Source organism: Camarhynchus parvulus, chromosome 15 (assembly GCF_901933205.1).
Source record: "Camarhynchus parvulus chromosome 15, STF_HiC, whole genome shotgun sequence".
NCBI lineage: Eukaryota > Metazoa > Chordata > Aves > Passeriformes > Thraupidae > Camarhynchus > Camarhynchus parvulus.
Genome location: NC_044585.1, coordinates 2,799,308 through 2,813,945, shown reverse-complemented (window position 1 = coordinate 2,813,945; position 14,638 = coordinate 2,799,308). Strand labels below are relative to the sequence as shown.

Here is a 14,638-nt window from a genome sequence, read left to right as displayed (position 1 = left end):
GAGATGAAACAAGATAGCAAAAAAACCAAAGCATGATTCCTTCTAACAACAAGGGAAATATTCATTGAAAGGGTTTTTAATTGCTCTGCTATCAAGAAAAGTTAGTGTCTTAAGCAAGCCAAACTGTTTATTCAAGCTCAGTATCTTCAGACATGGCTGTGAGAGTTGTTTCCCTAAGCAACCCTTTTTTTATCTTGAAAGGGAATCTCTGCTTCTCTTAATAGTTTTAAGTTTTTATTCTGAATTTTTTTCCCTTTCTGTGCTAAAAGACAGTAATTTTGGAGCAAAGACTCAAAAAGGTTAAACAGTTTTCTACTTGTTTTGTTTTGTCCATTAACTGAAGTACACTCGTGCAGGGAGCAGCCCTGTAGTCAAGTGGATATTTGGGTATCTGCCTAGCAATACCTCATTACAAGGCAGCTCTGATTTTTAGATGCTTCTGCTTTGTGGGTACAAAGCAGCTGTCAGATATTTAATTTCGACTGGTGAAAATTCAGGCAGACAAACCTCTGCCAGGGGAAAAATTCTCAACAAAAATTGCAAAAGTGTTTGTTGTTTATTGGTCTTGGAAAATTCATGTGGACCAGCCAATGTCCTGACGTGATCCCTTGGGGGAAGCGAGCTGTTGTTTCAGTTCTGTGCTGGAAGGAGAGTGGCATCTAGTGGCAGTAAGAGAGGATGGCACACGAGGAATTCCATAAACTTTAAAAAGTGCTTTTTTTCTGACAACTTGAAAACTCTGTTGATTTTGGGTTCATAGTTAAACCTCTTACAGGAGTTTTTTCGTGATAGTCTCTAAGTACTGGCAACATAGGACATAGTGAAAAATCTGGGACTTTGAGGTAGTACATACAACATTTATAAAATAGACTCCCAAATACAAAATGTAAAATTATAACTTAAAAATTTTACTAAAGGCGGAGTTTACACTTAGGAGAAAGATGCCTCATAGATGAGGTGGTGAGTGTTCATTCCATTTAATGATTAATCAACACAGATAGTAATGTAGAAATGGGAAACACTCCAAGCACTTAGAGCATGCTTCACTGTGGGCTTTTCAAACATCAAGAGGAGGCACAAGGAACCTCCAGTAGAACATTTTTCAAATTAATCTGGATATTGAACTGTCACATTTGAGCTGTTAATATGTCTACTTGCAGAAACAGGGATCTCTTTGATGTGTGCAGCAGGATGCAAATTGCATTGATGAAAAGCACACAGGATGTTCCTGACATGCATCCAGATGTGCTGAGAGCTGTAGTCACTGCAGCTGAGCCCTTACTGCTGGGATGAGGAGTTTTAAGCACAGAACTTAAAGGGCCTGGAGGGGAAAGCTAGGGAGGAGCAGCTGAGGGCACCTGGTTTGTTCAGCCTGGAGGACACTGAGGGGACACTTCACTGTGGTCTTCAGTCCCTGCTCTGTGACTGGTGACAGGACTTGAGGAAAGGGCTGGAGCTAAATGAGGGGAGGTTTGGGTTTGATAGCAGAAAGTTCTTCACCCTGAGGGTTGTTGGGCACTGGAACAAGATCCCCAGGATGTCCCCAAGGCTGCCAGAGCTCAAGGAGTGTTTGGACAATGCTCTCAGGCACAGGGTGGGATGCAGAGTTGTTGGCGTGCAGAGCCAGGATTGTGTCTCGATGATCCTGATAGATCCCTTCCAACTGAGGATATTCTATGATTCTGTTGTATGTAAAAAGTCTAAGAAATACTAAAATAATCAGTGTTTTATATCCTCCATGCTGTGCTGAGCTGAAAGAGGCAGTGAGGAAGGAAGGAAGGACAGTGGGGAAGGCTGACACTGCACTAGATGGCGTGTTCCCTCTGGGTTTCACTCCTGACTCCCAAAAACTTGCAGCAGTCAGGTAGCCCAGCTGTCACATGAGTCATCTGCAGTAACTGAGTGGGAAACAGAAACCTCTTATTCTCCCAAGCAGTTAATAAGAGTTTGTGGGGAATATTTTCCAGAAAAGTTTGACTCCTAATGTGCAGAAAATGTGTATTTGTAGGTTAGCTTACCACTTCTCAAAGGTTTCTTCTGAAGCACAAAATAATCATTGCTTGTTCTCTCAGCACAGGTGCACATAGGTTCTCCTAGTCTGTAACTAAAAGTCAGTAAATTTTTAGGACAAGTGTAGGTGAGCTAGAAGGTGGATATTTTTAATGTTCAATGAATAGTTCTTTTATGGAGCTGACAGTGTTAGTTTTAATTCTGCTATATTTCATTCGAAAAGGATCTTGACAGCAGTTATGAAATGAAATGTTTGCTTTACCATATTTAGGCCTTTTCTAACAAAGTGTTGGAAAAGTCAATAGGATGTTCATTTTTGTGCCTTTTTAAACATTTTTAGTTTTGTGACTAATGGCAGACCCTTAAAAAGTCACCTTTCTTGCTGTGTAGATGTATTGTCTGACATGATCAGCTCAGAAGCAAGATTGGTCTACAAATTGCCTGAGCTTTGGTGTTTGTACCCAGTGCCTGTTCCTTACAGAAGGAAACTGTAGTTCTTATACTGCTCTGTGTATTTGTGGTTGTGTTGGGATGGCCATTTTGTGCTAAAGAACCAAAATGCTGTCCCAGTGTGAGGCATGCCTGTGTAACCAGTACAAAAACTGTGAGGGTGTCTTGATTTAGTGTCCCTTCCCAGGAATTGTCATGTCATTTTTGCTGAAATACTGCATGTGAATATTGTTAGTATTTTTTCCCCAGAAACTATTGAAATTATACAATTGAATGTTAATACTCATTTTTATTTCATACTGATAAATTCTAACTGCCAGTTATATTATAATTATTAAAAATTGCAGATACAGAACATCTTGATACCTTTTCTCTGGTAGTTGTACAAAACTCTTCCTCCCACCCCCAGCTGTAAAGGTTTTCTTTACCATTTGTAGTCTGCATGTCCCATAATCTTTTTTTTTTCTGCCTCTTAGGTAGAGGCAAGGTCTTGTCAAACTGTGGCTTAAATCAATATCATTTTCTGAAATGTAGATGTAATTGGATCCTGCAGTCAAACACGAGCTTGCTGATTTGCCATTTTTAATTATCCTGTTCATTCATCAGAAGAGTCTCCTTGTTCTTCATTTACCCTAACATGTAGTTACTTTTTGTTTTATCTCAGTCTTCTTTGTTGTCTGTGATCATTGAAGAAGGAGACTGGATAAAGGTGGAAGTACCTGTCCTACCATACTGAAAATTCAGGCAGTGGAGGTGGAAAGGGTTTGTGTGTGTTAGAGAATGTGGAATTTGCAGGGATGCAGAAAGGGAAGGTGCCACATGGCAGCCTCTGCCTGTTTTGACTACTTTAATTTTCAGGCTGTAGCTGGTGGAAGAGGTGAAATCACTTAAATTAGTCATAATTTCTCATTGCATTTCAAACTCAGTTGCAGTTTGGTGGGGGGTATTTTTAGTCTCCTTGGTTGATTGGGGAAGAGAGAGAGCACTGTTTCCAACAACTGCTCTAAACTGCTCTGTATTATTTATGTACCTGCAGAATATCCAGACCATTGTGTTTTACTTCAAAGCATAAATACACTAAAATTTAATGGTGCGTTTCATAACTCACAGAAACTCAGAACAATGGCACTGCACAAGCTTTAACTGGGTGCATTTATGGTTTCTGGTTTGTGGTTATTTTTAGATAGCTTGCTTTTAGTAGTACTGCAAATTTTGTTTTTAAAAACATTTTTTCTTTGAACTGTTTTAAAAATGAAAATGAACATCAACTTGATTTGTTCCAAAATGTATTTAAAGGAAAAGGTGGGGGGAGCAAGTTTTTATAACTTTGGCCTAAAGCTGGCCTTCTAGTTCTGGATTTAGCTCAAACAAGTTGTGTATCAAGAGACAAGTTAAAAATTGGAGGGCTTTGCTTAAGTATCATGGTAGCATGAGATTTGAGTGGCCCACCCTGTAGGCTTATCTTCAAAGCCTAAAGATCAGCTGGGTGCAACTTAAAATGGGCAGTTTTACAAGGAGGAGATAAATACAGAAGTATCTGTCTATTTTTTATGTTCCAGCTTTTCCAAGTTTGAAAGGTTATTGTGTTTTCAGACCAGCTGAGGTTTCATTTTTACGATTCTTGTACAGAAATTAACTGTGACTTAAAAAGTCCCTGCACCTGGGGCTGTTGAGGAAGGTTTTGTGCATTGAACAGCCTAAATGTCATGTTGTAGAAAGAGCATTGCTAATATACAGGAAAAATATTTGTTGGGATAATGAACCTGAACAAAAAAATGCATTTAGTCAGTTTCTCCATCATTTTTACAGTTTTTACAGTCACACAATGCTACAGAAATAAAACATCCTAGAATGCAAGGATCAGTGAAGTGACACACTGATTAGAAATTTATGGTGCTTCATTAGTTGCTTGGTTTAAGAATGGAGTAATCAATCACATGGTCCTTGTGCATTGAATAAAGTCACAAATGAAGAATAATTGCAGTAGCCAGTCTGTCAGACGCCACACACTGCTGCTGGTCAGGCTGGGCACGCTGCTGTGTGGCTGCTGACAGATTTAGGGGACCCTCTCTCTCATAACACGAGCTCACAGACTGTTTTGGCCTTTTGCTGTAAATATAGTTTGCTTTGACCTCAAATAGTAGCTTGATAGACAAGAATGTCAGAGTCTTGGGGACATGAGTTCAGTTTTATCCCTGTGGAAGGCAGGGCTGTGAGTGTTATGTCAGCTGCTTGGTGGCAGGAATTAAACTGAATTAAAAGGCTTCCTGTAGCTGCAGCTTATGTTTGAGGAGGGGAAACCCCCAGACATCCATGTTTTTAGGATCCTTTCATGTTAAATTGCCTACCTTGTTTACTTGCTCTTTGCTATTGCTTTGTCATTTTAGTATTGTGATTTGGGATTTGTATGAGAATTGAGTTTGCTTATGCTGCTCCCCTTACCAGTCACAGAGGAGTGTGTACCTATTTACATCCTCTGGCAGATTATTCCCTCTCATACTATGTTTCTTCAGATGTCTTTGGTTATAAAAATGCCTTCTCTGAGTAAGTCTTCCAAAACATTTGCAGGTCTTTTCAGTTATTCATTTTTAAGTAAATAAATCCCTGACTAAGATCTTACAGGGAATTTAACTTTTTTTTCCAGATACAGTTAAAAAACTTCAGGATCAAAAGCATGACATGGAAAGAGAGATCAAGAATCTTCACAGGAGACTCCGGGTAGGTAAAAACCAAAAAAGTCAATAAATTTTCAGCTTAGAATGTCTTAAAACCAGCTTATAAAACTGTGAAAATATCATTAGATACAATGCAAATAATTTTTTTTTCTGAAAGACAGGCATCATGGGAATATATTTACTAACCTACAGCCACTAAACAATGCTAAAAATTTCTCAGTGTCACAAAGATTAGATGTTTGGCTTAGGAGAAAATGTTCCCTGTGTATTTTGAGGTGGAGTTTAATATTAAATATTTTTCTCCTCCACTTTGAACATTTTATTTGTCTCCAGAAAAGAAAGTCATGACTTCCAAAGTTTAATTATTTCCAGCAAAACCTCTTCAGTTTATCTTGTGAGTTAGGTTGTGCCTACCACTGTACAAGTTCCTGTAAATAATTTCCTTTAACAGCATGGGAAAACTATGAATAATAAGGATAACTTTTATTTTTCACTTCCAAATTGGTGCTTGCAGGAGGAGTCAGCAGAATGGCGCCAGTTCCAGGCAGACCTGCAGACTGCAGTGGTCATTGCCAACGACATCAAGTCCGAGGCGCAGGAGGAGATCGGGGACCTGAAGCGCAGATTGCACGAGGCGCAGGAGAAAAACGAGAAACTCACCAAGGAGCTGGAGGAGATAAAGTCACGCAAGTATGCAAATAACAACAGGGATGGGTGCTCTCTTTTGCAGGGAAGAGGGCAGTTTGGAATCCAGTTTCTTATTTATTGAGGCTCCAGAAGTTTGTAAATCCTCTCACTGTGAGGATCTGTATTTCAGCAAGCTGCTTTGTGCTGCTTTCTGTTGTCATCGTATCGCAGGGGTTCCATAACTGTTGTCTCCTTATCACAAAAGTTCCAAACCTTCTTGGTGTTTCTCATGGGCAGCTGCTCAGAGCTCTGACTCTTTCTTCTTCACAAAGCAGCCAGCTGACTGCAGTTCCCTTCTCACCCAGCCACCCCACTCTGGTATAGCACTCTTCTTCTCATTGCTTACAGTCAGGCCTGTTCCTAATCATTGATAATTGGCCCAGCTGCAACTCCTTAGGGGTAAGATTACTTTCTACACTATCTTTATTTTCTTATATTCTATCCCCCTACAGCTTTCAGCATTTTACAACAGCACTATTTGTTTCTTTATACTGTGTACTTAATCCACCCAGGGTTTTACAAAACCAAGTTGGAGGATTTTTCTAGTTTAACAGCTTAAAATGATTTGGCTTCTCACAGTGTGAAAAACAAGCAGTGTTGGCTTTCCTGTACCGTCATTAATATTTCTTTATTAGCAGTCAAGGCTTTTGGTGTGGTTAAAAACACAGCTGGGTTTTTACCTGAGAAGAAACCTTCACCTAGTTCTGCATGTAACTTACACTGTTTTCTTTCTAGTGATAATTAGAGGTGCATTCTATATAAAAACAAAAATAACTCAAATTGTGATGTGTTGTGGCTTGAATTAGGTGCTCCAGATATTTAGAAGCTGAGTTATATGTCTTTCAGAAGTAATAAAGTCCTCAAATAGGAACATCTTGGACAGCACCATTTGAATCCTGACTACATTGTCTCTAGGGGTCAGATCTGTATATAGTTTACAGTAATGATGCTTGTGGTGTGTATATATAAAACAATTGTTTTCTGCATGGATGGGAATTTGGTGAGATTTACATTACATTTAGCCCAGCATCTAGTAGGATAGGAGATCCTTTCACAGGCTGTGAAACTTTGAGAAAAGCTAATGCTGCCTAAAGATGGATACCAGGAACATATTTTTACCTCCTTAGCATTAAATTGTTTTCCATTCATTCAGGTGGAAAAAAATTCTCCCCTCTGAGATGATTATTTTCATGTGGAATGATGAAATCCTTAAGTCTCAATTTTTTTCATCCGTGTGTGAGTAGGAGTAGGAATTAAGCCTTATATCAAATATTGATTTGATAGACTTTTTTTTTACCAGATGCTGAGCTCTGTTGCTGACAAACAGTAAGAAATTACAGTGAAAATTTGAGTTGATAACCTATTTCTGAATTACAATGAAAAGAAAACTAGTTTAATGAAATGACCCATTTGGACCATAGATTTTAATTCAGCTTCATTTTGTGTTGATTTTTTTAAAGCCTTTGCATGTTAAAATGTTTTTTAAATACCCTAAACGAGCAGCACGTTGACTTCAGGCAGGAAGAAGAACGCGGTCGAGTGTACAATTACATGAATGCAGTAGAGAGAGATCTGGCAGCTCTGAGGCAAGGCATGGGCCTGAGTCGCCGATCCTCCACCTCCTCAGAGCCGACCCCCACTGTGAAAACGCTCATCAAGTCCTTCGACAGTGCCTCCTCCCAAGGTGGGTCCCAGCAGCTGCCCTCTGCCTGTGCTCATCTCGTGGCTCACAGGCAAACTGCTTTGTCCTGTCCTGGCTGAAACAAACCGACCCAAACTGGATTGCAGCACAGATTGTTCACTGCACTTCAGTGCAAGCATCCTTTTTTGTCTTGTCTTTATTTTTCTCTTTGCTGTCGCATTGCCAGTGACTCATATGCTGGATGCTTTGATTCAGTGCTCCTGTATATTAGAAATACATAAACACATATGACACACATAATTATAGCTGGGAGCACAGCTGATTTCAGCCTGATTATTAAAATGTGAACTTAATGTTCCAAATTAAGCATTTTAAAAGCCATGTAATAGCTAGAGCTGAGTTTATTTCTTTTAATAACTTATATCTTAGAGCTCTGATGACAGTTAAAAGTAAGATCCAGCCAGTATCACCTATTGAAAGATATAGGAGATATTTTCTAAAACAAAAGGAGTCTCACTCTTGAGACAGTGGACGTTATTATGATTCTGTTTGTGGGAGGAAGTGGTGTTCTTCTCCATAGGTGACCAGAATAAGGAATCCAAGTAATTATTCTGAAATGGGAAACACTTGGTTTCACCTTTAGCTGCATGTGAAACCTTGTGAGGAATAAAGTATTTCCCTTGCCAGGTCTTTGGGTCTTTGGGTTTTGACTTTCATGTCCAGCAAAGTCACTATAAGTTTAAAGTTTTGCTCTGAAGCAGACTGAGTTAGCAGAGCCAATACAGTACTGTGCACAACAAAGCTGCTTTCCACGGCTTAGAACTAAGAAGTTTCAGATACAGAACCATCTCTGTTATTTAACATTCTGTAAATGCTTCTGTTTCCATGCTTGCTCATTTTCTTCACAGGTATTCACAGTTTTTTACTTTTCTAGTGTTAATTTGTGAAGGTTTTTTTAGTGTGTTACTGGAGGAAGATGCTTTCTTGCCAGAGTTAGTTTAGTTAAATGACAAATCCCCTCTGTCTTCTTTGAAATCTTTTATTTCAAGCTAATATCTGCCTTCTACCTCAGCATTTTTGTCTAATCATGTTGTTAAATCATCAGATCACTGATTCACCAATTTAGAATTTTTCTGTTTTTATACATTTCTAAAAATGTTACTTGTTTAATCCCAAAATTTAAGGTATATAATAATCTAGTGCTCATGGACTTTGATTAGAAACTAGAAAGGAGAAGCAAGTGATGGAGTTTATCTTTCTTGTATTACCAGCAGAGCCAGGAGCCTGCTGCTATCTCTTTAATTGTCTGAAGATCAGAGAGCTAGTAATGTCATGATTTACATCTGCCAAGGTAATAGTATCCTGCACCTTAGCCTTGTCCACCCCCAGCCAGCTCAGGCTTTTACCATGGATGATAGAAAGACAGCAAATGAAGGTAATTGCAGGGGAGTAAATGTGTAGGCATACTTTCAAATGACTTTTCAGTCAATTGCTAATTGAAATTCTGAGAGTGTGATCTGGTAAAACTGGTAATGTAAAGTACAAGGTGAGGGTTGGCTTTAGCAGTCTCCTGTTGCGCTGCAGAACAGTGTCATGCTCACCGTGGCTTCTTTTCCGTGTTCCTCCTAGTTCCCAGCCCTGCTGCTGCCACAATTCCTCGCACTCCCCTGAGCCCAAGCCCCATGAAAACTCCCCCAGCCGCTGCTGTATCCCCCATGCAGGTGGGTGGTTTATGACTGCACTTAATGCTTCTCTGTGAGGAAGATTGTGTGAAACTACAGGTGGTGACATACAAATACTGGCTGACTTGCTGGGGAAATAATGATAAAATGTTGCCTTAAGTAAGTAATTACTAAACTGTTCAGTCTAACAAGTGTTTCACTGAGAACCACGTTGGAAACTTGGAAGTTCTTGTTAAATATTTGCAACCATTGCTATTCCTGTGCTGTTAAAAAGCGTGAGAGGAAGACTTTATTTGCATTCCTTAGTTTTAGAGTTCAGTTTGTCAGTTCTTAGTCCTGTGCCTGGCAGGGAAACAGCAGTAATCCCTTTGGCAGTGGACTAAGGACTGTGCAGAATCTGTCAGCAATGATCAGTGTAAATGTATCTTTCAATGCAGGCCTTACAGGTAGGATGGAAATAATTGCAGCTTTCTGCTCTTTGTTCATTTTGCACTGGCAGGGTTTGGCCAGTGGGTGATGGTGCTGTGTATTTTGTGCTGTCCCCTCTGGAGCTTTGTGCTTTTGCTCAGCTGCTGCAGCAGCCTGAGTGCACTGAGGTGACATTGTCAGGGCTCTTGATGTTCAGCTTTGTAGATCTTTGCTGGCTTTATTATCTCACTTGCTGTATGAAGTGAGATTTTGGCAGAAGCCAACAATTTTAAGGACCAAGCAGATGGGACCAGATTCATAAAGAAAAGTCAGATAATATATGTTGTTTTACTCCTTTAATGTCCATAATTCTCCTGTTGTCTTCAAGGTATTGCTGTCCAAAAGTTCCAAAACTTGATTTTCACTGTAGGTCAGTGTAATGGTTTGGTAATACATTCTCTGCCTGAACTGAGGACTCTGTAGCTGTATTAGCTTTTAGTCCTCAAGGAACAATACCTGGAACAGACTGACTGTTCTCCTGTTCTCAGACTAGTGCAGCTTTTATTCATTTAAGAGTGAATTTCATGAAACAAATAGATAGCCTTAAAGCAAAGAGAAGGAATTAAATGGTTTCTTGGGAGAGCTTCTGCTTCTTCTTGTGGTTCAGTCACTCTTGACAGCAGTTCTCTAAATTAGTTAAATGTGATGAGTTCGCTGACAGATGCTTTGTTCCTATTGATCTGGCTTTATATTTCTGTTTATTTCTGCACTCTTGGAGGAGGAGGCAGACTTAATCTCGTGTTCCAAAGGGCTGAACCAGACCTTTGGCAGACAGAAGACTTTTTGGTGAAGCCTAAGGCTTATCTCACTTTATTTACCTGTAAATTAACCATGAACCAAAGTAATCTCTTAGAATACTGCAGAGCTGCTCAGGTTTACAGCTTTTGTTTGATGTTCTTGATCTGCCAGAATTACTTGAATTTTGAATTCAACTTCTGGTATAGACCCAAGTCATTAACAGCTGGATACTCATTAGTGGGAAACATTGCCTGAAAAACAAAGGGAAGGGTGTGTAAATAAAAACAGCTTCTATTGTCTTTCTGAAGATAGGTGGTTTTCTTCAAAGTGCTTGTAATTATCCAGAAGGCAATTGGGTTTCATGACCTCAGTTAAGTGAATATTTTCTGCTCAAGAGAGAAGGGGGTTGAGTTTTCTTATTTTCATATTGCTGTCTCATTTTCTATTGTTGTGTTCTATGTAATTTTTTTAAAAATATTTTTTGTTTGTTCTCTCTTGCAATTGAAAGCAAGATTTTAATAAGTAATCACTATGTGAGCTGACCTATTGCTCCCACCTTATAGAAGTCATCTATGTTTTAAGGTCTTTGAGGAAAGGTGGATCTCTGTATGGGTGTTGCAGTGTTTATCATCATTAATTTCTGTTCCTCTTAAATGCTGTCACAGGGGAAATATTTACATGGGCACCTACTGAGAAACTGGCACAGTGTTGATACTTCCACAAGATGGATTGGTTGCAAAAAACATTGTCCAAGTACAGATGAATCAACCACATGCTTTGTCTTTGGACTGTGAAATGGATTTCCTCAGTCTTGAAGAGTTTTTGTTTGCTTGGTTTGTTTTTCTTTACAGCTGTGTGTATGTATAATGAGATAGATTCTTGAATATATTTTGCAACTCAAAACAAAACAAACAAAACCCTTTCTGGCTTCAGGTCCAAGCCTGCAGTGGCACATAGCTGTGTTTTACTATGGCTCTTAGCAGCACTGCAAAGCAATTTAGGAAGGCAGGTATGAAGAGAATGCTCTTCAGAATGTGAAAACAGCCCTGCTGGGTTAGCCCAAAGCTTAGCTGGTCTGGTATGCCACTGGGAGTGACCAAAGCACATGCCTAGGGAGGAATATAAGGACAGGGGAGTATATCTGCTGCTTTCCCTGGGTACTTCCATTTTCTGTTTTGTAGCTGGAGGACTCTGAAACAGAAGTGGTTTCCGATTTACAGGTTACCATTGAATGTCCTGAAACACACATAGTTTCAGATTTACAGGTTACCATTGAATGTCCTGAAACACACATAGTTTCAGATTTACAGGTTACCATTGAATGTCCTGTTACAAACATGGTTTCAGATTTACAGTTACCATTGTATGCCCTGTTTTGCTTTGAGCGTATAAACTTCCAAGGTCCAAGCAGTTTAGTGTCAAAGCCTTCCTATATCTTAGCTGGTCAATATGTGAAGAACTGTTTGTTCTGCAATTGCCTTGTGCAGGTGCACTGGCATGAAGTGCAAAGTGATCAGGAGGAGGTACCTGGATCGTGGTGATGGTTGTGTTTCCTTCCATAGCTGACAACAGACACAAGGATGAGGAGTCAGAAGCCAAATATTTGAGGTGATTAGTTCATCCTGCCATAGTTCTGTTTCAAATTTAAAGCATCTCCCAGACACCTGTGCACTGCTACATGGATGAAGGCAGGTGAAAATAGATAAGCATCAATTGGTCCATGCTCCTCTGGTTTGCAGTGCATCAGTCCCTGTGTTACTGTTGGTAGCTGTGAGATTTGGAATTAGGAACTAAACAGTGCAAGGGAGCTCTGTCTGCAGTGCCAACAGGAACAGAGACAACCAGTTTGTTTGATTGCAAAGAGACAAGACCGATATACAGCAAGTTATCAGCTGAGTGATACAGCCACTTTCTGAGAATTTCCATGAAGGATGTTTGGTTTTAAGGGATAAAGGTATATGGTTATCCAGCTCTGTACATACCCGTGTTTCTTGGCTGAAACTCCCCTGTCTCTGTAGTGCCAGTCCCAAAGCTAACCGAAATGAAATATTTTTATTTTAGCCTCGTATTTCAGCTGTTTCCTGGGGTGGGGAGATGCATTGAAATGGCTCACTTTGGTACAGTTCACATCCTTCAGTTAGGAAATGTTTGGGGGTTTTTTAAGTAGGTGATGTAAGTGTGAAATGGCAGCTCTTAGGGCAAGCTGTTGTGGGCATTTCTGTGCATGGCTCACAGTCACTTTCACCTGCACATTTAAAGGCATAATCTTTGTGTTTGTGTGTGCAGGACATTGGGTATATGAAGTGATGAAATTCTTCATGCTGTACTTTGGCATTGTTCTCTCCATTTGATTTCTAGCACAGAAGCATAACTCCAGTTTGACTCTAACTGATGAATCAGTAGCCCTGTAATCCTGCCTGTGCTGTGGGGGGCTGTGAAGTATACACTGTTAACTTGTTTTAATCACAATTCTGCATTTGTCTGCCTTGCCTACATAATTTGGTGTGAGAAACATCTGAGCTTCAGTATTTTGTGAAGATAAGACTCCTTTAACCTTGGGCCAGATGGAGACCTGAAAGAGTTTTCAGGACAAACACATTAGTGGACTGATTATGATTAAATATTGGAATCTAATAGAAAGGACAGGGTGAATAAAGAATGAACTATAATTTGCAATAGGCTCTTTGAAATGATTAATTTGAAAGAATTGTGGGTGATCCTCCATGAGCCTTCAGCAACTGAATCTGTTTCAGTAACTCTGGGGGTAATTATTGCTTTGTACAATTCACTGTGTGAGACTAAAATGCTTATTTTAGTCCTTTTCAGTGCTTACTGAATTGTGTGTACAAGTCTGAACACAGCTGTGATCTTGTTCTTGATAAAAGCCATATATTGCTAAATATTTATATAAAACTTGAAAACTAAATGCTCAATTCATAGCTCTTTAGAGGAGAACAAAAATTGAAGTGACTTGAGAAGGCAAAAAAAAAATTGTGTTTTATTACATCTTTGACAAATGATAAAATGTGTCTCTCTATTTGTTCCCAGAGCATCTCAGTTAAATATGTGGGAACAAAAGCTCTTGACATTCTGAATAAACCCCATTTTTTCAGTAGTGTTTTTCTTATCAAAGAGTGCTTTGGGTCACTGTACCCACTGCACCATTCTCCCAGATTTCCAGGAAGAGGCACAAAGCTGTGGAGGCTTATGTTAATAACACAGATCATGCACTAAAACCTTGGCTTTGTATAGGGGGTTCTGTGGGTTTAAATAAACACATCAAGTTTAACCAGAACAGGTTTGTTCAAACAAAATATAAATGAAAGTGAGAATTAATACAAAAACTGCAAGAGCATTCACAGCCATAATTTTTAACATAGGTCTGAGGAACAGGACTCAGCTCAAAGAAGTAAATGTTGCAGGATCAAGGCATAGTCAGATTGGCAAAAGTAAAGGTTTTTTAAGTAAAGAAGGAAAAAAATTTCAAAGGTTCCTTTATTGTTGTAGTTCTTTAAAATTAGTAATAATGTCATATCTGAATTTCTAAAGCTTATTTTGCAATTCCACATTTGGTTTTTTTAACCTTCTAGTTATGTCTGACACAAGTATTTTTCCATTTCAGAGGCATTCCATAAGTGGGCCAATCTCAGCTTCAAAACCCCTTGCTACACTGACAGACAAAAGACCAAGCTATGCAGAAATTCCTGTTCAAGGTACCGATTCAAGTTCATTTAATCTTTGCTTTTAACACTACTATTGATTGTTTTTTTAAAAAAATATTTAGTATCCAAAGCATTATCATGTTACATATTTTTATTATCAAAATATCTTAATAGAATCATACACTATCTCATGTTTAAGTTCTTTCTACTTGTGTTTCATCACATGTGGTGGTGTAACATAAAGATGCTTTTTTGAATTTCCAACAGACCACAATTGCATATTGATAACTTGGTACTATTCTGACAAATTTTAGTGTATGCATAAACTAAGGTCACTTGTAAAATCAAGATAAGATAATTTCAGGGACATATCTTGCAGCTGTCCCAGATATTAAAAAACCCAACCTCTGGAGCTACAGGTTTTTTAACCCCCCAAAATGCAACAAAGATGATCGTTGGCATTTTATTGCATGTGAATAATAAAATAAACTAATTAAGTATTGAACCTTCAGCAGCCAGATGAAAAATTGAATGGAATTGAGTGTTGATTTATCTATTTCCCAATATTCCCCTGTTCTGTGAACTTTGTTTTGTCTCTCAAAACATTGTTCACAATGTGCTCTT

The 14,638-nt window shown here is 39.0% G+C and overlaps 1 protein-coding gene across 2 annotated transcripts in view; it reads left to right on the top strand.

The window, feature by feature from the left end:
• Positions 1-14,638, top strand: part of SPECC1L (sperm antigen with calponin homology and coiled-coil domains 1 like) — a 64,426-nt gene that overhangs the window by 24,322 nt on the left and 25,466 nt on the right. For both annotated transcript variants that reach the window (XM_030958564.1, XM_030958565.1), the window contains exons 6-10: positions 5,105-5,178; positions 5,650-5,825; positions 7,340-7,506; positions 9,094-9,185; positions 13,975-14,065. In XM_030958564.1, the coding sequence (XP_030814424.1) occupies positions 5,105-5,178; positions 5,650-5,825; positions 7,340-7,506; positions 9,094-9,185; positions 13,975-14,065 (600 nt within the window). The remainder of the gene's footprint in view (positions 1-5,104; positions 5,179-5,649; positions 5,826-7,339; positions 7,507-9,093; positions 9,186-13,974; positions 14,066-14,638) is intronic.